We start from the raw sequence: 25,741 nt of genomic DNA on the forward strand, positions 1-25,741 counted from the left end.
TCTGCTCACATATGCACGTAATGCACATAATAGTGTTGATAATATGGTTGATCCATAATATTGTGTTTATTGTGAGGCTAAGGCTAGTTTCACACTTACTTTTTTTTGCAGCGCGTTTTTCCCGCAAAAAAACGCATTGAAAAAACGCATACAAATGCATACAAACGCTGCGTTTTTTTCAAGCATTTTTATGCGCATGCAGGAAAAAAACGCAGCGTTTTTGCGCGTTTGTATGCGTTTTTTGTGCGTTTGCGTTTTTTTACAGATTTTGGAAAAACCCCACTAAAATGAAAAAACAACCATTCAACAACACACAAGACCAATGGGACTTCATTGTGGGTGTGGTATGTTAATATATAGACCCTGTCTACAGTATTCTTCACATTTGCTTGATTCTTCTCGTGACCATGGATCTGCGCTGGAAGAGTTTTCACTTCAACTTGGATTTGGACATCGCGATGGCTCAGGCGTATGCAGTTGCTTGCCATGAACAAAGGAAGAGAGAGAGGCAGCGAAGACGGCGGCGTATGTGGATACATCCGATTGTTGAACTCCGGGAGAGCCGTGGGGCATACCACACCCTCTACAGCGAGCTACAGGCAAACCCGGAGAAATTTACAGATTATATCAGGATGTCCCACGAAAGTTTCATGGATTTGCTTGCTCGTGTCCAACAATCCATCCGGAGACAGGACACACAGCTCCGTCGTGCGATTCCTCCTGAGGAACGGCTACTGGTGACATTACGGTATGTTTTAAAAACCAAGGGGTGCGGTCTGATGTTTTTTTTTTTAAATTTAGTATTCAAAACCTTGGGTAATTAGTTTTCGTGAATGTACTAATATTTTATTTTATAGTTTTTTAAAATAATATACATAAATATTAATTTTACTTCTTTGTCTGTTCACAGATTCCTGGCGACTGGAGAAACCCTATCTTCACTACACTTCCAGTACCGTATTGGAATCTCTACCTTGTCTGGAATTGTTGCTGACACCTGCCGGGCTCTCTGGAATGTTCTTTGCCCAGAATTTATGCCCCTGCCCACCGCTGAAAAGTGGATGGAAATTGCTGACAAATTCTGGACAGTATGCAATTTTCCCAACTGTTTGGGAGCTGTTGATGGTAAACACATACGGATCATCAAACCCCAAAGAACGGGATCTGAGTACTATAATTCCAAAAAGTACTTTTCAATAGTACTCATTGCGATTGCGGATGCCGGATGTATGTTTGTAGCAGTGGACATTGGAGCATTTGGCCGTGGTAATGACTCACAGGCTTTTAAAAACTCAGACATGGGCCGGAGGTTGTATGGCAACCAATTTAATTTCCCTATGCCACGGCCTCTTCCTCACACCGAAGCTCCGCCACTGCCCTTTGTAATGGTTGGTGATGAGGCTTTTCAAATGTGCGGAAACTTACTGAAACCCTACTCCAGCCGGGACTTGGACCACACCAAAAAAATATTTAATTACAGGCTGACCAGGGCCAGAAGAACTGTCGAGTGTGCTTTTGGGATTCTTGTCTCCAGATGGCGAATTCTGGGCACGGCCATTAATCTTAAACTTGAAACAGTCGATGAGGTGGTGAAGGCCTGTGTGGTTCTACATAACTTTGTGATGGCTAAAGAGCACCCGACCTTTGAACTGGACGATGATGCTCCTAACCCATTGCCTGAATTCACTCAGCACACTCTCAGGTCATCCGTTGAAGTTGGCCAAATGAGGGACCAATTTGCGGCCTACTTTATTTCTGATGTAGGACGGGTGCACTGGCAAGATGAAATGGTGTAATGTTTTTGTTTGTTTATGGTAATAAAAAACCTTATTTGATACCATTACTGAGTGCACTATATTTTTTAAACTCCAATTAAATAAAAAACTTCCCATGTATAACTGAATTTTTTGATGTTCACACACCTGGGCAGGTAAATACACATATGAGTTAAAATGCAGCATTGCTAGTCTGCGTGAAATATATTGGAACGAGCAAAGCTGCAGGCCATGAATCAGGAAACCATTTTTTTTCAAGAGAAAATTGTGCAACTAGTTGAAAACAAAGTATGTGATTTTCTCAAAACACAACCCTCAAAACCCAACCCCAATGAAAGTCCATGGGGAATACAAGTCAGCATTGAGTGGATGAATGTAATCTGCTCCATTCCAACTTACAAGTTATTACACTAGGCCTTGGAATGACTATACTAGGCCGTGGTATTTCAAATATGAGTATAGTAGGCCTTGGGCCTACTAGTATAGTCGTATGTGAAATACCACGGCCTAGTATAGTCATACCAAGGCCTACTCGAATTTTACCAACTAGGATCTTGTTTCACGAAAAACAAACTGGTGAAACTTGACAAGTTTCAACAGTTTGTTTTTCATGAAACCAGATTCTAGTTGGTAAAACTAGAGTTATTACACTAGGCCTTGTAATGACTACACTAGGCCGTGGTATTTCAAATATGAGTATAGTAGGCCTTGGGGCTAGTAGTATAGTAATATGTGAAATACCACGGCCTAGTATAGTCATACCAAGGCCTACTGTAATAACTCGATTTTTAACAACTAGCATCTTGTTTCACAAAAAACAAACTGGTGAAACTAGAAAGAAACTTATTTTTAAGACAAGTTTCAACAGTTTGTTTTTCATGAAACCAGATCCAAGTTGGTAAAACTCGAGTTATTACACTAGGCCTTGGTATGACTATACTAGTCCGTGTTATTTCACATATGACTATACTAGGCCTTGGGTTGGTTTTTAACATGTATTTACCCATCAGTGTGTGTGAGCGGCGCAAACAACATTAATGAAACTTTGTAATGGTGAACCACAAATGTAAATTTATTTTTTATCACAAAAATAAACCAAAAAATTATTTTTTCCGGCGTTTGGGGGCAGATGGTTTCAATTTGGGGGTGTGCAGGGAATATGCAACACTTGCAGTTGAAGACGGTGTTTGAGGGGAAGGGGCAACAAAACTTGTGGGGGAAGGTAGTCCAGTTAAGGGAATTAAACTAGGAACACTTGGAGGAGAGGAAATCTGTTCAGGTACATTAGTTGTAATGGCATGTCGCCGTAGGCTTGTGTGCCTGGACCGACTTTGGCCCAATGCCCGCCTTGATAGATTTCGCCTTGAACTAGGGGCAAATATTGAATGTAGGTCCCCTGTCTGCTGGTATGGCTGCTGCTGCTGCTGAGGTGGCGGCTGCTGCCGCTGAGGTGGCGGCTGCTGCCGCTGAGGTGGCGGCTGCTGCTGCTGAGGTGGCGGCTGCTGCTGCTGAGGTGGCGGCTGCTGCTGAGGTGGTTGCTGCTGCTGCTGAGGTGGTTGCTGCTGCTGCTGAGGTGGTTGCTGCTGCTGCTGAGGTGGCTGCTGCTGCTGCTGAGGTGGCTGCTGCTGAGGTGGCTGCTGCTGCTGAGGTGGCTGCTGCTGCTGCTCTTCGTTGGCAGTGCTCGTCCTTGCAGGAGGACTGGTGGCGGCAGTGATGGTCCAGGTTTGCAGAGTGGTGGTGGCAGGGCTACTACATGTTGTTGTAGCGGCAGGGCTGTTCCATGTTTGCCTAGTGGTGGCTGAGCTCCACGCATGCATGGGAGTGGCGGTGGTGCTCCAGACAGGAGCAGCGCTTGCCATGGTGGTGTCGGTGAAGTGACCAGCTGCACTCAGACTTGTGGTGGTGTAACGGTGGGTGTCCTGGCTTTGAATAGAGGTGTCCGTGCAGTGGTATGCAGCACAAGTCGGTAGTGAGGTGAAGCGAGTCAATGGTGGCACAGGTGGAAAGGACACCACTGACTGCTGACCGTACCGATTATGCTGCATAGCCTGCAAGAAAGCATTGTTGCAGGCCTGCAGCACATTCAGCTGTTGCTCAGGACTAAGGTGTTCCGCCATGCCATTTTCAATCTTACTAAAAAAATGGTGTGCTGGTCTGTTGAGGTCGGCCTCCAGACGGTCAAGGCGCTGTTCTACAGAATTGAAGCGGTGTTCAAAGTGGTTAAAACCACGTTCCATGAGTGCAAAACCGCTTTCAACTCTGTCGGACAGTGACTTGAGGCTGGAATTAAATGTCTCGCTCAAATGCATAAACTCGGGCAAGACATTCCTGTCCAAGGCCCTCTGCCGCTGGCGGGTAGTGCCCGCATAACCAGTGGCAGAGACCTGGGACAGGGGAACACCTGATGGCCCAGCTTCCTGGTCACCAGCTGTGTGTGTGGTTGACCTGCAAGGTGCTTCCTGGCTGTCGGATGGCTGGGACGGGTCAGAGGACGTCCGAGGAAGGACCGCTCCAGGGCCAGGTTGCAGGGTGCTGCTCCAGGTGCTGTGGAAGAAAGGAAAATCATTACTACCATGCCTTTACAAGAAGCATCAGCTGTGGATTAGAAAAACACAGATTAATAAAAATAAAAACCCAAAATTTATAATACTTACGATCTCGTGGCAAGGACCGGTCTTAGGAACTGCAACGCGTGATAGTGACGGTATCTAGTTCTGGTCCTTGACGCAGATCCACTGCGAACCTGGCCCTCAGCACGAACATCACTGTTGAAGCGGTCCTTGATCGAACGCCAACGTGTTCGGACTTTGTCCACTGTTGATAAAAAAAAAACAGTGCCGTCAAGGACAACAGTCACTGCGGCACAATGTAGCAATACAATACTCAAAGCCGTCACTGTAGACCCCGATGACACTGTTGGGTTTCCTGCTAGAATACACCTAGCACGAAACCCAACAGTGCCGTCAAGGACAACAGTCACTGCGGTACAATGTAGCAATACAATACTCAAAGCCGTCACTGTAGACCCCGATGACACTGTTGGGTTTCCTGCTAGAATACACCTAGCACGAAACCCAACAGTGCCGTCAAGGACAACAGTCACTGCGGCACAATGTAGCAATACAATACTCAAAGCAGTCACTGTAGACCCCGATGACACTGTTGGGTTTCCTGCTAGAATACACCTAGCACGAAACCCAACAGTGCCGTCAAGGACAACAGTCACTGCGGCACAATGTAGCAATACAATACTCAAAGCAGTCACTGTAGATCCCGATGACACTGTTGGGTTTCCTGCTAGAATACACCTAGCACGAAACCCAACAGTGCCGTCAAGGACAACAGTCACTGCGGCACAATGTAGCAATACAATACTCAAAGCAGTCACTGTAGACCCCGATGACACTGTTGGGTTTCCTGCTAGAATACGCCTAGCACGAAACCCAACAGTGCCGTCAAGGACAACAGTCACTGCGGCACAATAAAGAGCAGGGAAATACTCACTAAACGCCTTTTTGGAGGATGCTGTGGCGCTGTCCCAGCCATCCATCAACGCTGCGGCCACCTCATTCCATAGCCGCCGGGTCACCACAATGTCCTTGTGCAGCCGGTCACGGCTGTCCCACAATGGCGAACGCTCCTGGACCAGGCTGATGAGCTGCTCATTATCCAGGTAGACGTCTTCATCACGTTGTGGAACCTAGACAAAACACATTCATTAGAATAATCAAATTTAAATTGAATAAAAAGTTACAAAAAAAGAAACATAAAAAAGAGTAAAAATAGAAGATAAAAAATAAAGAACATTACAAATCATTTGATACTTACATTCCGTATCACCACCGGGACTTGGCTTCGCTGCTCCTGCTCTTCGCCCTCACTAGTCCCGTCCGCAGAAGATGATGATGACGATGTCTTAAAAAAGTTGAAAAAAACGTAAGAGATTTGGAGAAGCAGCAGATATACTTACCAGATGCACGAAAATAATCACCTCACGGTCTGCTTGCGCCAATTCCTGCCGCGATGGGGAATACTCGGATTCTGAAGACATACTGCATGTAAAAATAATAAAAATCATTAGTACATACATAATTTAAAAGGACAGGCATATAATGTAATATACTCACATTCTTCGCTGATATAAGATGGGTTCCTTGTTGACTGTCTGCTCTTCAATCTGTCAGTGTAGTAGTGGCAGAGTTTTGGCAGGCACCTCCTTTATATAGACTTTTTTTTTTTGACTTTAGAAGATTATAACTAGGACAACAAGTGGACACCACCAAAAAAACGCAGCGCTAAAAAAACGCATACATGCACATGCCAGTGCGCACGTATGCGCATCCATAGGCTATAATGGCCATTTTTAGCGCAAAACTTGCGCATATGTGCGCATGCGCTTTTTTGCAGGGCCAAAAAATGCAACATGCTGCGTCTGGAAAATACCAACGCACACCCCAAAAAAACGCAGCGCATGAAAATCGCATACGTGCGCATGCCAGCGCGCAGGTATGCGCACCCATGTTAAATATAGGGGAAAAAACGCATGCGCACGTATGCGTTTTTTTCCAGCGCAAAAAAACGCAAATGTGAAACCAGCCTTAGAAAAAAAAATTTACATCCAGCAAAATGGCGTCGACCGCAGCGCCTGCGCAGTAACCTCTATCTGAAAAAAATGATGTAGTTTATTCTCCCAATGTTGCAAGATTTCGTTTCATGTCAAAACCATTTTCAATGAACCCAAATGCACAAGAATCGAAACGTTGCCATGTTGGGCAAATAAGCACCATCATTTTTTGGGGGAATGGGAGTGCTTGTGTTCCCTTTTTTTATACTCATCTGTAGGATTGGGCTTTGCCTGGGAAGCTTTGCACCCACACAACAGTTAGCTGGTGCTGCATCGCATTTTGTCTTTCTGGATAGATAGATGCAAGTTGTGTGTCTAGAATTTTTAAGTAATGGTTGCAATGGATCCATTTAGAATTCACATTTATAATGTTTATAGCAATGTGCCTCTTAGAAAAACAAGAAATCTTGATGAATCATATCCCGTTTTGTTTTGTCACATCAAATAGATGTAATGACAAAGCAGAGGTGACAGAAACATATTAGGTACTAGGACAGCCTTGTTTCAGCAGAGAAACTTGTAGAATTTTTAAGTCATTACAAAGAAATATAACAATTCAATCTCTGATATGTTCAATCTAATAACTGCAGAAATAACAGCATCATTTATCTAGTTAGAACAATACATTTCATAAAATGCGGAGAGGTTTCATCCACATAGTTCCTTAACAGAAACATGGTGAAATTAATTGTATGATGCAGGGAAATAACAAGTGCTATAAAATATGATCTTGTATTCTCGGAGCAAATTTACCGAAACTCACAGCGCAACTCAAGTGACCATGACAGCTGATACATTCTGCTCACGGTTTGGGCAGCATGTATCAGCTGTCAGGGTCACTTTATGCTGTGAGTTTTGGTAAATCTGCTCAGAGAATAGCAGAATATATTATCACAGTGATGTATGTTTGTCTCTCAAATGCTGCGGCGTATCGGAGAAATACAAACTTAATGGCTGCCAGTGGCCATGCGCTAGTTGTAAAGGCAGGTCCCGTGCAAGGTTTTCCCTACCCACTGACAGTGACTACAAAGTCTCTGCCTGCATGTTCATATAGACAGTTACGGTGCAGTAACTGTCAGCGGGTGAAGAGAAGCCGCAGGGCACCCGCCTGTACGACTAGTTTGCTGTACAGCTCAGTATCTGGCAGATTTCAGAAGTATATTTTTCTCTGAAACGTCGCAGCATTTCAAAGACAACCATACATTACTGTGATACTACAGACAGTGGCTGATTCATGCTGCTCACTATCTATCCATCTATCTATCTATCTATCTATCTAGCCTGTATGATGTTCTGTAAGGGTACCGTCACACTTGGCGACCTACTAGCAATCCCGACAATGATATGACCTGGTAGGGATCGCTGGTGCGTCGATACGAGGTCGTTGGTGAGATGTCAAACAGTCAGATCTCACCAGCGATGCAGCATCAATACGGAATGATACGACGGTCGTTGGGACCCTGTCTCTCAGACCTCTAGCATTGAGGTCGTTCGTCGTTGTCCATGTCAAACACAGCGATGCATGCTGGCCAGCGGGACACCAGCGATCAAAAAATGGCCCAGGACATTTGAGCACGATCACCGACATCGTAGCAGGGGCCCGATCGCTGCTATGTGTCACACGTAGCGAGATCACAAACGAGATCGCTGTTGCGTCACAAAATCGGTGACACAACAGCGATCTCGCTAGCGATCTCGCTATGTGAGACGGGGGCTTTAGGCTCCATACACATTAGATTAATGATGGCCGAACCCACCAATATCAACAGATCCATCATGTGCCCCGCCAGCTGATTGTTGGAGGAGATACTCGTCAGGCATGTGTAATTTCAGAACGACGATTGGTGTATTCTCCCAGACATAAGAAGCCAGCAGAAATGGTTTTCATGGCAGCCATGTCAACCGTCTCTCCTGTACACAGGAGCACTCGTTAGGCTAAGCACTCCTGTGTTCTCTATCAGAAAGCCACTGAAGACATTTCTGAAGCGGCTTTCTGATAGAGAACACAGGAGTGCATGGCCTTTCGAGCGCTCTTGTGTATGAGAGAGACTGTTGACATGGCTGCCATGAAAACGATCAGCTTTGTTCGACTGCAGGCCATCTAATGAGCTTTACCGATCTTATACATCTGTCTTATATTGTGCATCTCTTTGTCTATACAGTATCTAACTTTCTGTTTGAGATGGGCAATTCAATTCGCAAATCCTCAGCAACCGGTCTTCACTTCTGCACCCAACATCCCTGGCTCTTAGCTGTGACATTGTCTGAGGCCTAGTAAATGCAAGTGGTAATAATAATAATTATTATTATTATATTTGATATAACGCATCATTAAACTGCATTCACTTCACCTTTTATATAAACGGTAACATTGCTCTACTAGATGGAATCACATTGAAGATCTGTACAAGGTTCTGCCATTCAGGTATAGCAGACAATTAAATGTAATTTGCTGGCACAGCACTTTGTATTTTTGAGATGCAAGGATCTGACATGAAAAAAAAAAGAATTCTGTCCTAGTTTCTTTCAAAATTAGGTCATATTCATTATACTGTACACTGCATGACAGAAGTGAACAGAAAACAGTTATATCTTTAATAATACAGTATTACATAAATGTGTATTAAGCTCCTATCCAGGCAGCTCAGAGACAGTTTAGCTTTTTCATGTTGGTATTTTAATGCAGGAGAGATGAAATATCTAAGGTCATGGTTTCTGAGTGATGGAACTATTGATGTGCAGTAGATGTGGCTATCCACAACTTCAGCTAAAGCTCCCCATTCATACATTGTATCTTCCAACTGTGGGAAAGAGTCTGGGGGTTACAGTCTTCGTACTATCATCAGGCACATCATATCTCTGGACTTTTCACTATAGGCCAGTACTAACCACCATGTCCAGGCTTCGGAGGTTGATGCGCATCATAAGGTTGTGATGACACAACCTTATAACACACAGTGCTCCAGCCTGTACATGGCCGGTAGTCATGATCTATATGTTGCTGCACAACAACGGGAAGAGAAGGTTCCGACGATGGCCAGAAAGGTCAGCAATGAGGCGAATATCTTATTATAATTTTTTTTTTTGAACATCTGACCTTCATAACTTGGGTCCATAGGTAATTTGGGGGCTGCCTGTACTTTGTCTTATTTTATTATTTAATTTGGGATATACAGTATTTGTGCTCTTACTTTCCTTATGCGGAGTCTTGGCCATATCAAAATGTTCCATGTTACTTTTTTCTCATATATAAATAAATCTACACAACATTAAGATTTCAAAATCATTCCTGGGAATCATCTGGGCGAAAATAAAAAATTGCTATATGCAGTAAATAGCACTGTGACTTGGTGGTTACGCAATGCTACTTTGAAGTACTTTTCCTCTGGGGTCAAATTTTATATCAATTCCAAATATGATAATCCTGTACATTTAAGACAATCTGCGGATGCTAAATAATTGTTTTTTATTCATTGTTATTAATTTTTGCGTCTGTTTATGCTATTATGTTGGTATATACAGCATGTAAATAATGTTTCGGCATGTCTCCTCATAGAGAAAATATATAACTTCTTTACATTTTCAGCATAGTATATTGCCACAGCAACTTTTTTGGGAATATGTATGTATATGCTGTAAACCTTTTGTGACTCTATATATATATATATATATATATATATATATATATATATATATATATAGAGAGAGAGAGAGAGCGAGAGAGAGAGAGAGATGGGCGAACCCGAACAGTAAAGTTCGGCGACACCTACTGTTCGGGCACGGACACCAACCACAGACTTCACCAGGAAGGCTGTGTTACTATTCGGATTCGGCCCCCCAAACGGGTGTTTTGTCTTGCCATTATGACAGCACTGCAAACACTGCTTCTAGTCGGTGGTAAAATCATTGCTGCCGGTCAGAGAGCCGCGATTCCCACGCTGTCAAATGACAGCCTTAGCCTGCAGCTGTGATCGGAGGTAAAAAGTTTACCTCCTGTCACTGGCATTGGTTGATGGGAGTACTCATCAACCAGTGCCTGTGCTCCAAATATTTAATAAAAGAATGGCATGGGTTCCCCTGTATTTTTGATAAGCAGCTGGGCAAAACTGACAACTTGGGGCTGCAACCCTCAGCTGTCAGCGTTAGCCAGCTTGGTTATCAAGAATAGAGGGGTCCCCATGCTGTTTTTTCAACTATTTAAAGAAATAAATGACATGAGGTCCCCTCCCCATTTTGACAACCAGCCTTGTTAAAGCAGACAACTGGGGGCTAGTATTCTCAGGCTGGTAAGGGGCCATGGATATTGGCTTCCCCCCAGCCTAAAAATAGCAGTCCTCAGCCACCCAGAAAAGGTGCATCTATTAGATGCACCAATTCTGGTGCTTTGCCCGGCTCTTCTAGCAGTGGCAAGTGGGGATGAGGTTACCTTTTTTATTGTCGGGTGACATCAACACCACAGCTTAGTAATGGAGAGGCGTTTATAAGACACCTCCAGGTTACTAATCATATAGTTACATGGTAAATAAACACACAGCCAGAATAATGTCCTTTAATTGAAATAATGACACAGACTCCTTTAATGATTCTAAATTAAAACATACGTCATTGCCCATTCCATTGAAGCCATCATCTCCTGTAATAAAATAAAAAGAAAAATCAACCATATCCATCACCTGTCCGTTGTTCTGTCCCACGCCGTAATCCAATTATCTGCGGATAAACAGTTTTCAAAGTGGACAGTGCTGAGATGCAACCGTCAAGGCTGAGAATACAGCATTAGTGACAAGCGGTGACATCATCGAGGTTACCACCTGTCACTGAGGCTGCTTTCCCAGACAGGCCTCTGAACTGCAGTGACCTCGGTGAGATCCCCGCTAGAACAGTGAGAATGCCTTATTGCTAGCAGTGTGCTGACACATCGTGTATGTATCTCTTTGCATATTGGCCATAGGACATTTGTGCACCTGCATAATATTTAAAAATATTGTCCAGTCTTCTAATATAAACTAAAACAATAATCAAAAAGCACAATATCTTGTGCTGAGAGCATATTAGGGTATAACTCTCCCAAAGTACTAGTAAAATACAGTAATAATACAAGTGGAGTACTCCCAGAAACGTTGCAAGTAGTGTTGAGCATTCCGATACCGCAAGTATCGGGTATCGGCCGATACTTGCTGTATCGGAATTCCGATACCGACATCCGATATTTTTTCAATATCGGGCATCGGAATCGGAAGTTCAAAGTTGATTGACAGCCGAAATGACGTCATCATGATGCGCGGTGTGTGCGCATCATGATGCGCCGTCATTTCGGGCCTTCCGGGGGTCTCTGCCGGCCTGCCGGGGGGCTGTGCCGGCCTGCCGGGGGGCTGTGTGGACTGCCCGGGGTCTGTACCGGCCTGCCGGGGGGCTGTGCCGGCCTGCCGGTGGTCTGTGCACCCTGTGGGGGTCTGTACCGGCCTGCCGGGGGGCTGTGCTGATGTCCGGGGGTCTGTGCAGGCATCGTCCGATGGGACTACAAGTCCCATCTGGCGATGCCTGCTACCATGACAGTGATTGACACATTAGCCAATGATGGGACAGTAGTAGTCCCATCATCCGGCTAATGTGTTAAATGTTTAAAAAAAAAAAATACTACATACATACTACTTACATACTACATGCATGCTACATACATGCTACATACATACCACATATATACTACATGCATGCTACATACATACTACATGCTTCATACATACTACATACATACTACATACATACTACATGCATGCTACATACATGCTACATACATACTACATACATGCTACATACATACTACATGCATGCTACATACATGCTACATACATACTACATACATACATGCTACATACATACTACATGCTACATACATACCACATATATACTACATACATACTACATGCATGCTACATACTACATGCTACATACATACCACATACATACTACATACATACTACATGCATGCTACATGCATGCTACATACATACTACATGCTACATACATACCACATATATACTACATACATACTACATGCATGCTACATACATACTACATGCTACATACATACCACATATATACTACATACATACTACATGCATGCTACATGCTACATACATACTACATATATACTACATGCATGCTACATACATACTACATGCTACATACATACCACATATATACTACATGCTACATACATACTACATGCATGCTACATGCTACATACATACTACATACATACTACATACATACTACATGCATGCTACATGCTACATACATACCACATATATACTACATGCATGCTACATACATACTAGATACATACTACATGCATGCTACATACATACTACATGCTACATACATACTACATACATGCTACATACAATACATTCATACAATACATACATAGACATACAGTACATATAACATAGAGTAACATACTTACCAATACTTGTCACATTGTTCCCCGAAGCCATTGTCGTCTACGGAATAAATATTAACATAACAAACCACAAAAATACTCACCCATGATCCGAAGCAGTCCACGAGTGTGTCCCACGACGATCTTGGGTAGAGAACTGCAGCATCAGCTGATGCTGCCGCTCTCTACGGGCTGCAGGAATCCAATGACGGAAGGTAGGTATCCTTCCGCACTGTATTCCTCCGCCACTTAAAAAAAAAAAATCCCTAGTCTCACTTTATGGTAAAAGCTGTGTGGGAAATTATGTTAATATTTATTCCGTAGACAATGGCTTCGGGGAACAATGTGACAAGTATTGGTAAGTATGTTACTCTATGTTATATGTACTGTATGTCTATGTATGTATTGTATGAATGTATTGTATGTAGCATGCATGTAGTATGTATGTAGTATGTATGTAGCATGTAGTATGTATGTAGCATGCATGTAGTATGTATGTAGCATGCATGTAGCATGTAGTATGTATGTAGCATGCATGTAGTATGTATGTAGCATGCATGTAGTATGCATGTAGTATGTATGTAGTATGTATGTAGTATGTATGTATGTATGTAGCATGCATGTAGTATGTATGTATGTATGTAGCATGCATGTAGTATGTATGTAGCATGTAGTATGTATGTAGCATGCATGTAGTATATATGTAGTATGTATGTAGTATATATGTAGCATGTAGTATGTATGTAGTATGTATGTAGCATGCATGTAGTATGTATGTAGCATGCATGTAGTATGTATGTAGCATGCATGTAGTATGTATGTAGCATGCATGCAGTATGTATGTAGCATGCATGTAGTATATATGTAGTATGTATGTAGCATGTAGTATGTATGATGCATATATGTAGTATGTATGCAGCATGTAGTATGTATGATGCATATATGTAGTATGTATGTAGTATGTATGTAGCATGTAGTATGTATGTAGCATGTATGTAGCATGTATGTAGCATGCATGTAGTATGTATGTAGTATGTATGTAGCATGTAGCATGTATGTAGCATGCATGTAGTATATATGTAGTATGTATGTAGCATGTAGTATGTATGTAGCATGCATGTAGTATATATGTACTATGTATGTAGCATGTAGTATGTATGTAGCATGCATGTAGTATTTTTTTTTTTTACATTTAACACATTAGCCGGATGATGGGACTACTACTGTCCCATCATTGGCTAATGTGTCAATCACTGTCATGGTAGCAGGCATCGCCCGATGGGACTTGTAGTCCCATCGGACGATGCCTGCACAGACCCCCGGACATCAGCACAGCCCTCCGGCAGGCCGGTACAGACCCCCACAGGGTGCACAGACCCCGGGCAGTCCGCACAGCCCACCGGCAGGCCGGCACAGACCCCCGGCAGGCCGGCAGAGACCCCCGGCAGGCCCGTACAGACCCCCGAGAGGCTGTACAAGGGCAGGAAAGGGTTTTTCCAATTCCGATACCGGAAGTCTCATAGACTTGAATGGGACTTCCGGTATCGGCATCGGCGATACCGATACTTTTTTTAAAGATCGGCCGATCCATTCCGATCCGATATTTTGAAGTATCGGACGGTATCGCTCAACTCTAGTTGCAAGACTAGAGAAGTGGAGTAAACCATAAACCACTGAGAATTGTACACTAGGCAAATTTTATTAGTGCAAAAATAGCAGACATATTAAAATAGAGGACACATACAAAAATATGATAGAAACATGTGGAGGAGACATGGAGGTAAGCAAGGAGGGGTAACAGACAGAGATACAAGGTAGGACCAAGAGAAGCAAGACTGCAGAGTCACTGTGAGATAAGGCAGTACAGCATCAGCGGGAGTAGGTAAATGAACTCAGTAATAAAGTGCATAGTGTGCATCAACAATCAAACCTGCCATAAAAAAGTCATGTCTGCTTATCCATAATAGGTCTAGACTGCTGTCACCGTCCTTACAGCCTCTGACGCGTGTTTTGCGTACCCGCTTTATCGAAGGGGTAGATAGAATGTCCAGCCTCGCTGGTTTAAATATGACTACAGACTTCTGAATCCTTACAGCACATGCACCGCACTCTGGATTCACCTGTGTTGCCGGCGAGACCAAGCCATTACGTAACCACAAGTTTGTGATTATTTTACATGCTTGGCCTCACTTAATACAAGTGAATTGAGTGAGGCTGAACATGTCTAGTTGGAATGTGGCCAGAAGTATGCAAACCGCTTACTTGCTGTCACATAACTGTGCTCTCACCAACAATACCTGTAAATCCTGATAGCATGTGGTACATGCACTGTAAGGATTCAGAAGTCACATAGTGATTGAAGACGTTTATTACAAGACCTGATAACTTATTTAATATTATAAGCATGCCCTAAAAGTACTTTGCTAAAATAATGAATTGAGAGCCACAAGAATCTCCAATAGTCCAAACAAATACAGCATGAAATCCTGTACATTACAATTAAGGTGTGGCTTTAAAAATAAATATTTGCTTTCACACACTGCATGTATTATGTGATTTGTCCCACTTTGGTTACAAGGTATTTGTTAACTTATATGCAATAAAATGATAATCTAGCTAGCTGACTAGAACAATAGTGTTTTTAATTGTGAAATGCGGCAGATTTGCACCAGAGACCTATATTACATAGCGTTTATGTAGTTTAGACACTTAATCATAGAATGGTAGAGTGGGAAGAGACCTCCTGGGTTATGTGGTCCAACCCCCTGCTCAAAGCAGTATTCACTAAACCATCCCAGACAGATGTCTGTCCAGCCTCTGTTTGAAGACTTCCATGGAAGGAAGGACTTTTGATTTACAGATGTTTCATCTCATATGGGTTGTGGCTTCGCGGAAAATAGGTCTGATGTAATATGGGACACTATCCAAACCTCAAAGTATTGGCACAAATTTCTTACTCAAAGTCCGTTAATGAGTGAAGTAAATAATAATAATAATAATTTTATTTCTATGGAGCCAACATATTGCGGAGCACTTTACATTGTAGAGAGGACTTGTACAGACAAAAAAGACATTACAGAATAACCGTAATCCCATAAATCAACACACCAGGAGTGAGGGCCCTCCTTGCAAGCTTACAATCTATTAGGGGAGACACGAAAGGTGGATGGTAAAAATTGCTTGTATTGTACAGTCCAGCCATCATTATAAAAGAGTATTCATGTACACCAAACAGTATGTCTATGGACAGAGAGTGCATTTATATTGAAGTCTATATCGGATAGGCAACCAGTGCATTGACTGGTACAGGCTAGAGGAATCGGTGTAGTGATTGATGGGGAATATGATCCTTGCTGCTGCATTCAGGATGGATTTGAAAGGGAAGAATTTAATAAGAGTGAGACCGAGTAGTAGAAAGTTACAATAGTCCGGATGAGAATGAATAAGAGCAATAGTTTTTGCAGAGTCAAAGGTAAGAAAAGATCAAATTCTAGAAATGTTTTTGAGGTGTACATGACATGAGCGGGCAAGTGATCGGATTTGGGGAGTGAAGGAAAAAATTTTATCAAGTATGACCCCAAACACCGGCCATGTTGCTGGGGAGTAATGGTAGAACCACACATGGCAATATCGGGCATAGGTAGAGGTGGTACTGAAAACCAAATTTAATGATTATTTGCCCAATAAGGGTGGTATACAAGGAGAGGAGGAGGGGTCCTAGGACTGTTCCTTGAGGAACACCCACAGTAAAGGGAAAAGGAGAGGAAGAGCAGCCAGCAAAAGATACAGTGAAGGATTGGCCCGAGTGATAGGAGGAGAACCAGAAGAGAATGGTGTCCTTGATACCGATAGAGCGGAGCATAGGAGCTGGTGATCCACAGTGTTGAATGCTACAGAGAGATCCAGAGAATCTGCATGGAGTAGTAACCATTAGAGTTAGTTGTAAGTATATCACTAGAGACTTTAGTGAGGGCAGTTTCAGTAAAGTGTAAAGAGTGGAAATCGGATTGTAGAGAGCGAAGAAGAGCATTATCTGAGAGATAGCGGATTAGATGGGAATGAACAGTTGGGTGTCAGCTTAAGCCCCCCGGCATATTAGTTGAGCAGGAATTTCCAACCACCTAATTTCACGAAGCAATCACTGATCTCAGGGAGACCAGTCAAAGAAAACACTGCGGCAGCCAGCAAAGGCGCTCAATCAGTGAAATCCTAGGTGCATTGCTCCCTGGGAAATACGAATATGCAAATAAAGTCTGTGGAGCCTCATTTAAGAGTCTGAAACACGGGACTACCAGATCTTCCTCCAGGGAAGGACCCAGCTAACCACCTAATTTGTAATAGGACCTCTAGACTGTATGTGATAGATTGCGTTGGGAGTCATAAGGATTGTGCTATTGGAATTTAATTGCCCAATCCTTGTTGTCCTACAGGAAAATAACCATTAGTTTGCTTTCTCCTTAAAGAATACAGAAGCCAAATCAAGCGTTCCTGTTTAAGGGGAAGTTGGAAGAGATAGGAGATGGCTGAACACACTTTCAGCAGACCAGACTAAACAGTCTAAAGATGCAACAATTTTTCTTTCCCAGCTGAGCAACTTTTATAAATCTAGCACATTTTAAAGGGGTACTCCGGGGAGATAAAAAAAAATTGTACTGTCCCTCTCCTCAAACTATAAAGATGAAATGCCCAGTGCAGTTATGTTATCTTTTTTTCAACACGTGTAATTCAGTTCGACAGCAGCTGCTTCTCACTGCTTTCCCCTCCCATCTGGGACATTACATCACACACCAGTGTGCAGCTCCTCACTCTGAATATCAACCCGTCTGAGAAGAGGGGGTGTAGCCACACCCCCTGTTCTCTGCAGAGAACCAGCTATTGTCAGGAGATTGACTGATAGTAACAGCATAGAGTGCACACTACTGTAATATTCCAGACAGAAGGATGAGCAGTGAGGAGCAGCTCCTGTCACAGCAGCCCTACAATAATGTCTATCTTTATGCAGTCCAAGTTGAGGGGGCATAGTGGGAGCGTGGCCTGCTCCCTTTTAGTTGCTCCCTTTTAGTGGGCTAGATGCTACTTAAAGCCAGTTCAGGCAATGCCCCCTTTTCTTGGACTGGCTGTTACTCACAGTGGGAGGCTGCACCTAACTGTGTGACATAATGTCCCAGACAGGAGAGGGGAGCAGCTCCTGTCACACAGAATTACAAGAGTTCTCGAGATAATAGAACTGCACTGGGCATATCATTTTTATAGTTTATGAGGGTAGGAACAGTACAACATTTTTTTTTTTTATCTCCCCAGAGAACCCCTTTAAGACTGTCTAGTTTTCACTGTCTAAGACAGTGGTCCCAAGCTTTTGACTCAGGAGCAACATTTGTCTCACAGGCCGATGATGTGTGGTATGTGGCTGTATGTCAGCATGGTGCATTACCAATAGGTTTTGTGGAATGTTATGAAGATAAAGTCTCCATCAAGTGACTTTTCTGAGAAGCACTGCATTGCAGAGCAGATCTAGATGAACTTATACTAGCCTAGAGGTTGAAGAAATAAATTAAGTATGGTAAATTGTAGGCAGGGTGATACTGCCAGTCAGAGAGGGTGGTTGAATCTGCATGCGAAAGTGTGGTGGGCATGCTTGATACAAGTGTACCGAATAGGGGTAAAGTGGGAACCCATGGATGTAAGTAGGTATATTGCATCAGTGTGATTTTTTGTGGGAAAGCTTTGGCTGTTCTCATAATAGTAATGTGGGCTCTGGGTCTCACTACTTTAAGGTGGTAGACAGGAGCTAGTGATTTGATTTTTGACCCTGTTTCAGAGCTGAATGTGGCGCTCAAGGTACGAATGTTTGGGGACCACTGGTTTAAGCATAAGACAGTTTTAATAAATTTGAAGAATGTATTTAAAGACAACCTGTGAACTTGATTTTACATGTTAAAGTAAAGGCATGATCAAAATGGCAATGTTATACCGAGAAAAGCGATACCTTCAGTGAAGAAAATCGTATGGTTATTATTCTTTAACCAGCATTTGAACGTTTAGTGGAATAAGCTATTGGTGCAAAGAAGCAAGTCTGAGGTAGGGGGTTTAGCTCCTGCCCCAGGCCCCTCCACAGACCATGAGTAAGACAGATTGTCAAAACTAGTACATCCTGTTAACAGTATTTTATACTACATTGTCTGTATTTTTTAAGTTTTTTATATTTGAATAAATGCTAAGTTTTACTTGTCTTTATTCCTGCTGGATCATTTCTCCCTTCATTTTTGTCCACTTTCGTTTGCTGTCTGTATCTGCCTCCTGTTTGAAAATTCACTCCGGCACCGTCCTTGCCATGGGTGGCACGACACAGATTGATCTCTCGTCGATCTTTAACAAAATAGCATTGGTACATCAGTGCTTGCATCGGGGCACACAAAGGTTGACCTCTGGCTGTCTTCAGTAAAATGGTGCCATGGAGTCGCTTGCGCAGATTGAGATCTCGGCTCAGCGGCGCCATTTTATTGAAGACCACCGGAAAATCAATCTGCTCAAGCCCCACCCGCACGGCAGATGCAGGATGCAGATACAGACATCAGAGGCAGTCAGAGGGGCCGGACAGGAGCAAAACATCTTACCCACAGTCCTGCCCCTATCACCTTTAGTAATTTCTTCATTAAAGGTATCTGTTTAAACTTTATAACAATTCCACTATGACCAAGGCTTTACTTGAATATACAAAATCGTGCTGACAGGTTCTCTTTAATGCTCCTTCTGACTCTGACCTATGAAGAAAGTTAGACATGTCAGCCAGGCATCCTTGGGTTTGTTGCAGCACATACATTGTATTTCATATTTCGGTTCATATTCCACAATGTATAGAAAACATGAAGTTAAAAAATAAGCAGAATGATGTGATTTTCAATAAAATTGTCTATCAGATGTAATTGTTGGGGTAAGTTACGGCCAGTTGTATATTATGTATGTAAGGAAAAATAACATTATTTACATAATTAATACAAATAAAGTCAGATATTAGTCAGGTGTCAGAGTTAAGTAGCAGAGTCAAATCTGAAAGTCAAGAATCAGAGTCACATCAGCAACAGGGTCAGATATCATAGTCTAGTGTCAGGGTGAGTAATTTATCTCAAATTTATATTTTTATAGCATTTGATTCTTATAGCTGAAGATTTGCTAATATGGATAGTATATCATAGAAAACATTCTACTGTGTTTACTTTTCATTGTTAAAGTAACTTTCCTTACAGTGAGGTAAAGCTAAAGTACCGTAACTGAATCATCTCAGTCAGAAAGAAAAATAATACAATTAATGATTTCCATTTAAATATAGACTTAACAGTTTTCATTTTCACCAGAATTATTACAAAAAAAGCACCCCACAACTTGTTACCAGCTGTATAGACCAACATGTATACCTAATCATTTGTGTGCACATTGTAGCATGTGCATGACAGCGCAGCAAACACTGCTTCTGATCTTCGGTAAAATCATTATCGCCGGTCAGACAGCAGCAATTCGTGCAACTCCTGATTTAGTAGTACTAAGGAAATCCCCTTGCTTTTGATGTCAGTTTAGGTAGATGGCCATATTGCGCTATACTCCTTCAATTTTTGGATGATGGATTGAACAGTGCTCCGTTAGATGTACTGTATAGAGCTTAAGCTATCTTTTTATAACCTAACCCCCTTTTTTTTACTCTTCTCTATAACTTTATCCCTGACATGTTTGGTGTGTTCCTTGGTTTTTTAATGCTGTTTGATCCCTAATGTTGTGAAAAAAAGCTCTGAGGTCTTCACAGAAAATCTGTAGTTACACTGAGAATATATTGCACACATGTAGACTCCATTTACTAATTGTGTGACTTCTGTAGGCAATTGGTCACTCAGCATTTTATTTAGGAGTAGCAAACTGCAGTGTGCTGAATAAAATTGCACGTCACAATTTTCAGATTTATATTTTTAAAATATTTATAAAACCATGTATCATTTCCTTTCCACTTCACAAATACTTGCTACCTTGTGTGGGTATATCACATAAAATCCCAATAAAATACAATTAAGTTTGTGGGTATAACATACAAAAATGTTGAAAAGTTCACAGGGTTTGAACACTTTTTCAGGGCGATGTACCATATAATGTGATAGCTGCAATGCGTGATGGGGCCGCACATGGGGTCCTGTCAGCCTTTTGTAGCTGATGCAATCTTCTGCATAGTGTTAAAAGGCAGTGATCTTTTTTTTTTGTGAGTCGTACAAATCGAATAGCAAAGTTCGAATTTGCCAGTATCTATGAATTTAATAAAATATTATTACATGGTGGGCCATTTATATGAATACACCTAAATAAAATGGGAATGGTTGATGACCCAGATCGGCGCGCTGAATATGCAGAATAGGCAAAACAAAAATTGGAACAGGACCCTCAGTGTACACAGAACATTATGTTCAGTGATGAGACAATCTTTTTTGGGTGGGCCATTTATATGGATACATCTAAATAAAATGGGAATGGTGACAGTTTTCTTGAGTAGGGTGTCTTGCATTGAAATCTGCTGCAATGACCCGGGTACTGCGTTCACCAGAATTCAGCACAATTTCTATCAGCTCCTCACATGTTAAGCTCTGCGACATGTCAATAGCTGTAAGCAAAGAGAAACTTGTAAACCGCTCATGAAAGAATAAAGTTTTGTTAAAAATAAGCACACCGTTGTTTTTCTTGTGAAATTCTCAATAAGTTGGTTTGGCTAGTTTCACACTTGCTTTTTTTTGCAGCGCGTTTTTCCCGCAAAAAAACGCATTGAAAAAACGCATACAAAAGCATACAACTGCTGCGTTTTTTTCAAGCATTTTTATGAGCATGCATGAAAAAAACGCAGCGTTTTTATGCGTTTGTATGCGTTTTTAGTGCGTTTTTACCGCGTTTGCGTTTTTTTCCAACATTAGGTGGCCCCTCACACTAACCCAAACCATGACTTTACTAACCCTAACCCTGACCCTAACCCTAACCCTGACCCTAACCATAACCCTGACCCTGACCCTAACCCTAAACCAAACCATACTTAACCCTAACCCAAACCCTAAACCCTAACTAACCCTAACCCTAACCCTGACCCTAACCCTTAACCAAACCATACTTAACCCTAATCCTGACCCTAACCCTGACCCTAACCCTTAACAAAACCATACTTAACCCTAACCCTGACCCTGACCCTAACCCTGACCCTAACCCTTAACCAAACCATACTTAACCCTAATCCTGACCCTAACCCTGACCCTAACCCTTAACCAAACCATACTTAACCCTGACCCTGACCCTAACCCTAAACCCCCTTAACTAACCCTAACTCTAACCCAAACCCCTAAATTCCATGGTTAAAAAAAAAAAACACATATGCAAAAAAACGCATACATGAGCATGCCAGTGCGCACATATGCGCATCCATAGGCTATAATGGCCATTTTTAGCGCAAAACGTGCGCATATGTGCGCATGCGCTTTTTTGCAGGGCCAAAAAATGCAACATGCTGCGTCTGGAAAATACAAACGCACACCCCAAAAAAACGCAGCGCATGAAAATCGCATACATGCGCTTACAAGCGCGCAGGTATGCGCACCCATGTTAAATATAGGGGAAAAAACGCATGCGCACATATGCGTTTTTTTCCAGCGCTAAAAAACGCAAATGTGAAACCAGCCTTAGTCACATGACCCTCTTCCCATTGAAAAAAATAAGGTTGGATCCAAAATGGCTGATTTCAAAATGGCCACCATGGTCACCACCCATCTTGAAAAGTTTTCCCCCTCCCATATACTAATGTGCCACAAACAGGAAGTTGATATCATCAACCTTTCCCATTTTATTTAGGTGTATCCATATAAATGGCCCATCCTGTAGAATTTGACTTGCATCAAATCGATCTGTTCATCAGTAGCTACGTCCTTGGAAGGGAAAAGATTAATAAGTACTCAGTGGGAATTTTGCCAACACAATTGGCAGCAAAAGCACCTACATTATAGACCAGTCAACTCTTCATGTAAACTCTTCTTCATAAGCAGTCACACAGTCTGGGAGAAAATAGCTGTATAATACTGTATGGTACCAAACATATAGTGTGTTAATATTGTACCTTAAAGTACTACACAGTAAAGAAACTCAAAATATATAAAACTCACAATATATAAAGAGCTCAATTTATCAAGGTGTAAATTACCTTGAAATGTCACAAAATATTTGCATCAGACCCAGCCAGCATCGCCGAAGTGGTCGGAGCTTCGTCGGGATGGGGCGTAATTAAGCTTTCCTACTAAATTCATCAAAATTTAGGCCACTTTAGTGGACTGGAGTAATATTTCTGGTGAAAGTCCAGGCCAGTTATAAAATGCACCTAATTCATCATGGGACCATCTCATCTTAATGAATTAGGTGCATGTCACGATTTCCACTCTGTTTCTGTCTTTATGTTACTTTGTGTCAGGGCTGTCAGTCTGTTCTAGGTCTGTGTTCATTTTCCTTAATCAGGCTTCTACTTAAGCATGCTAGTTCTTCCCCCAGTGTCAATCATACACATGCTGTTGCCTGTGGAACATTGATCATTCTGCTCTCTGTGCCTGACCCTGCTTGTCTTGATTCTCTTCCCGGACTCAGACCCTTTGCTTGTGACCTGACTTGTGCCTGCTCTCTGTAAACAGTTTTGTCTCTCTGGCTTTCCTGACCTCTGCTCGTGTATTGGACTTCGTCTCTGACTTCCCTTTGTCGTACTGCGCCATTTCCTGGACCTGACCTCGGATTGTTTGACCTCCCATTACTTACAGTAAGTAGTATATATATATTTACTGCCGTGACTCGTGTCACAGGGCATCTTATTCCAGTGGTTCCGTCTTTAGGACTGGCGTGCACAATACTAATTTTGGATTAAGCCCAAAGTGCGTATTTTTGTGTAGTATTTTTTGGATGAGTAGAAGTCAGTGGCATTTTTTCTTTGTACGGTGCATTTTTCATATGTTTCCCATAAGTTTCTATATAGGATATGAAATAAATGACAAAAAAAATGCATAATTGCCCTAGATTAAAAAACTCAGTTAACCCCTTAACGACCAATCCATTTTGTAGGTTAAAGACCTGGCCTTAATTTTGAAATCGGACCACTGTCACTTTATGTGGTTATAACTCTGGAACGCTTCAACGGATCCCGCTGATTCTGAGACTGTTTTTTCGTGACATATTGTTCTTCATGCTAGTGGTAAAATTTCTTCGATATGATTTGCGTTTATTTATAAAAAAATGGAAATATGGCAAAAAAATTTAAAATTTTGCAATTTTCAACATTTTATCTTTTATGCCCCTAAATCAGAGAGATATGTCACAAAAAATAGTTAATGAGTAACATTTTCACTTTACATCAGCACAATTTTGGAACCAAAATTTTTTTTGTTAGGAAGTTATAAGGGTTAGAAGTTGACCAGCGATTTCTCATTTTTCCAACAAAATTTACAAAAACATTTTTTTTAGGGACCACCTCACATTTGAAGTGAGTTTGGGGGGTCAATATAGCAGAAAATACCCAAACGTGACACCATTCTAAAAACTGCACCCCTCAAGGTGTTCAAAACCACATTCAAGAAGTTTATTAACCGTTTAGGTACTTCAAAAGAATTGAAGCAATGTGGAAGGAAAAAATGAACATTTAACTTTTTTTCCCAAAAATTTTTATTTGGACACAATTTTTTTTATTTTGTCAAGGGTTTCAGGAGAAAATGAACCACAATATTTGTTGTGCAATTTCTCCTGAGTACACCGATACCCCATATGTGGAGGAAGACAAATCATTATGCGCACGGCAGAGCTCAGAAGGGAAGGAGCATCATTTGAGATTTTGAATGTAAACTATTTGGGCGCATGGCAGAGCTCAGAAGGGAACGAGTGCCATTTGACTTTTTTGGCTGGAATTGAAATCGGATGCCATGTCGCATTTGGAGAGCCCCTGATGTGCCTAAACAGTGGAAACCCCCCACAAGTGACCCCATTTTGGAAACTAGACCCCTAAGGAGCTTATCTAGATGTGTGTTGAGCACTTTGAACCCCCAAGTGCTTCACAGAAGTTTATAACGTAGAGCCATGAAAGTAAAAAAATCTTTTTTCCACAAAAATGATCTTTTTGCCCCCAAATTTTTATTTTCACAAGGGTAACAGGAGAAATAGGACCCCAAAAGTTGTGGTGCAGTTTTGTCCTGAGTACGCTGATACCCCATATGTGGGGTAGATCCACTGTTTGGGCACATGGCAGAACTCAGAAGGGAAGGAGCGCAGTTTTGGAATGCAGACTTTGATGGAATGTTCTACGGGCGTCATGTTGCATTTGCAGAGCCCCTGATGTGCCAAAACAGTAGAAAACCCCCTCAAGTGACCCCATTTTGGAAACTACACCCCCCATGGAGCTTATCTAGATGTGTGGTGAGCACTCTGAACCCCCAAGTGCTTCACAGAAGTTTATAACGCAGAGCTGTGAAAATTAAAAAAAAATATTTTTTCCACAAAAATGATCTTCAATGAGCTGTAATTTTTCCATATTTCGGCCAACAGAGTCATGTGTGGGCTTAATTTTTGCGGGAAGAGCTGACGTTTTTATTGGTACCATTTTTGGGCACATAACGTTTTTTGATCGCTTTCTATTCTGATTTATCTGTTCATTTTTTGAATGAGCAAAAACCAGCAATTTAGGAATGCTTTTTTTTCCCCCCTCCGTTCCGCATGTGGTAAAATTAGTATGGCAGCTTTATTCTTCGGGTCACTACGATTACAGCGATACCTCATTTATATCTTTTTTTTATGTTTTGGTGTTTTTTACACAATAAAAACTTTTATAGAAAAAATATTTTTGCATCACTTTATTCCGCGAGCTATAAC

General features: G+C 41.9%; 1 protein-coding gene across 3 annotated transcripts in view; it reads left to right on the top strand.

Annotated features, from left to right (window-relative positions):
- GABRB2 (gamma-aminobutyric acid type A receptor subunit beta2) overlaps positions 1–25,741 on the top strand; it is a 441,115-nt gene that overhangs the window by 235,456 nt on the left and 179,918 nt on the right. Inside the window, exon 5 of one of the 3 annotated variants that reach the window (XM_073581012.1) lies at positions 911–1,817. The exons of the other annotated variants lie outside the window; for them this stretch is intronic. Coding sequence (XP_073437113.1) covers positions 911–1,796 — 886 coding nt within the window. The 3' untranslated portion in view covers positions 1,797–1,817. Of the gene's footprint in view, positions 1–910; positions 1,818–25,741 lie in introns of those variants that run through there. 3 annotated transcript variants of the gene reach the window in all.

This window comes from Dendrobates tinctorius, unplaced genomic scaffold (genome assembly GCF_039654945.1).
Source record: "Dendrobates tinctorius isolate UK_male_01 unplaced genomic scaffold, ASM3965494v1 ptg000067l, whole genome shotgun sequence".
NCBI lineage: Eukaryota > Metazoa > Chordata > Amphibia > Anura > Dendrobatidae > Dendrobates > Dendrobates tinctorius.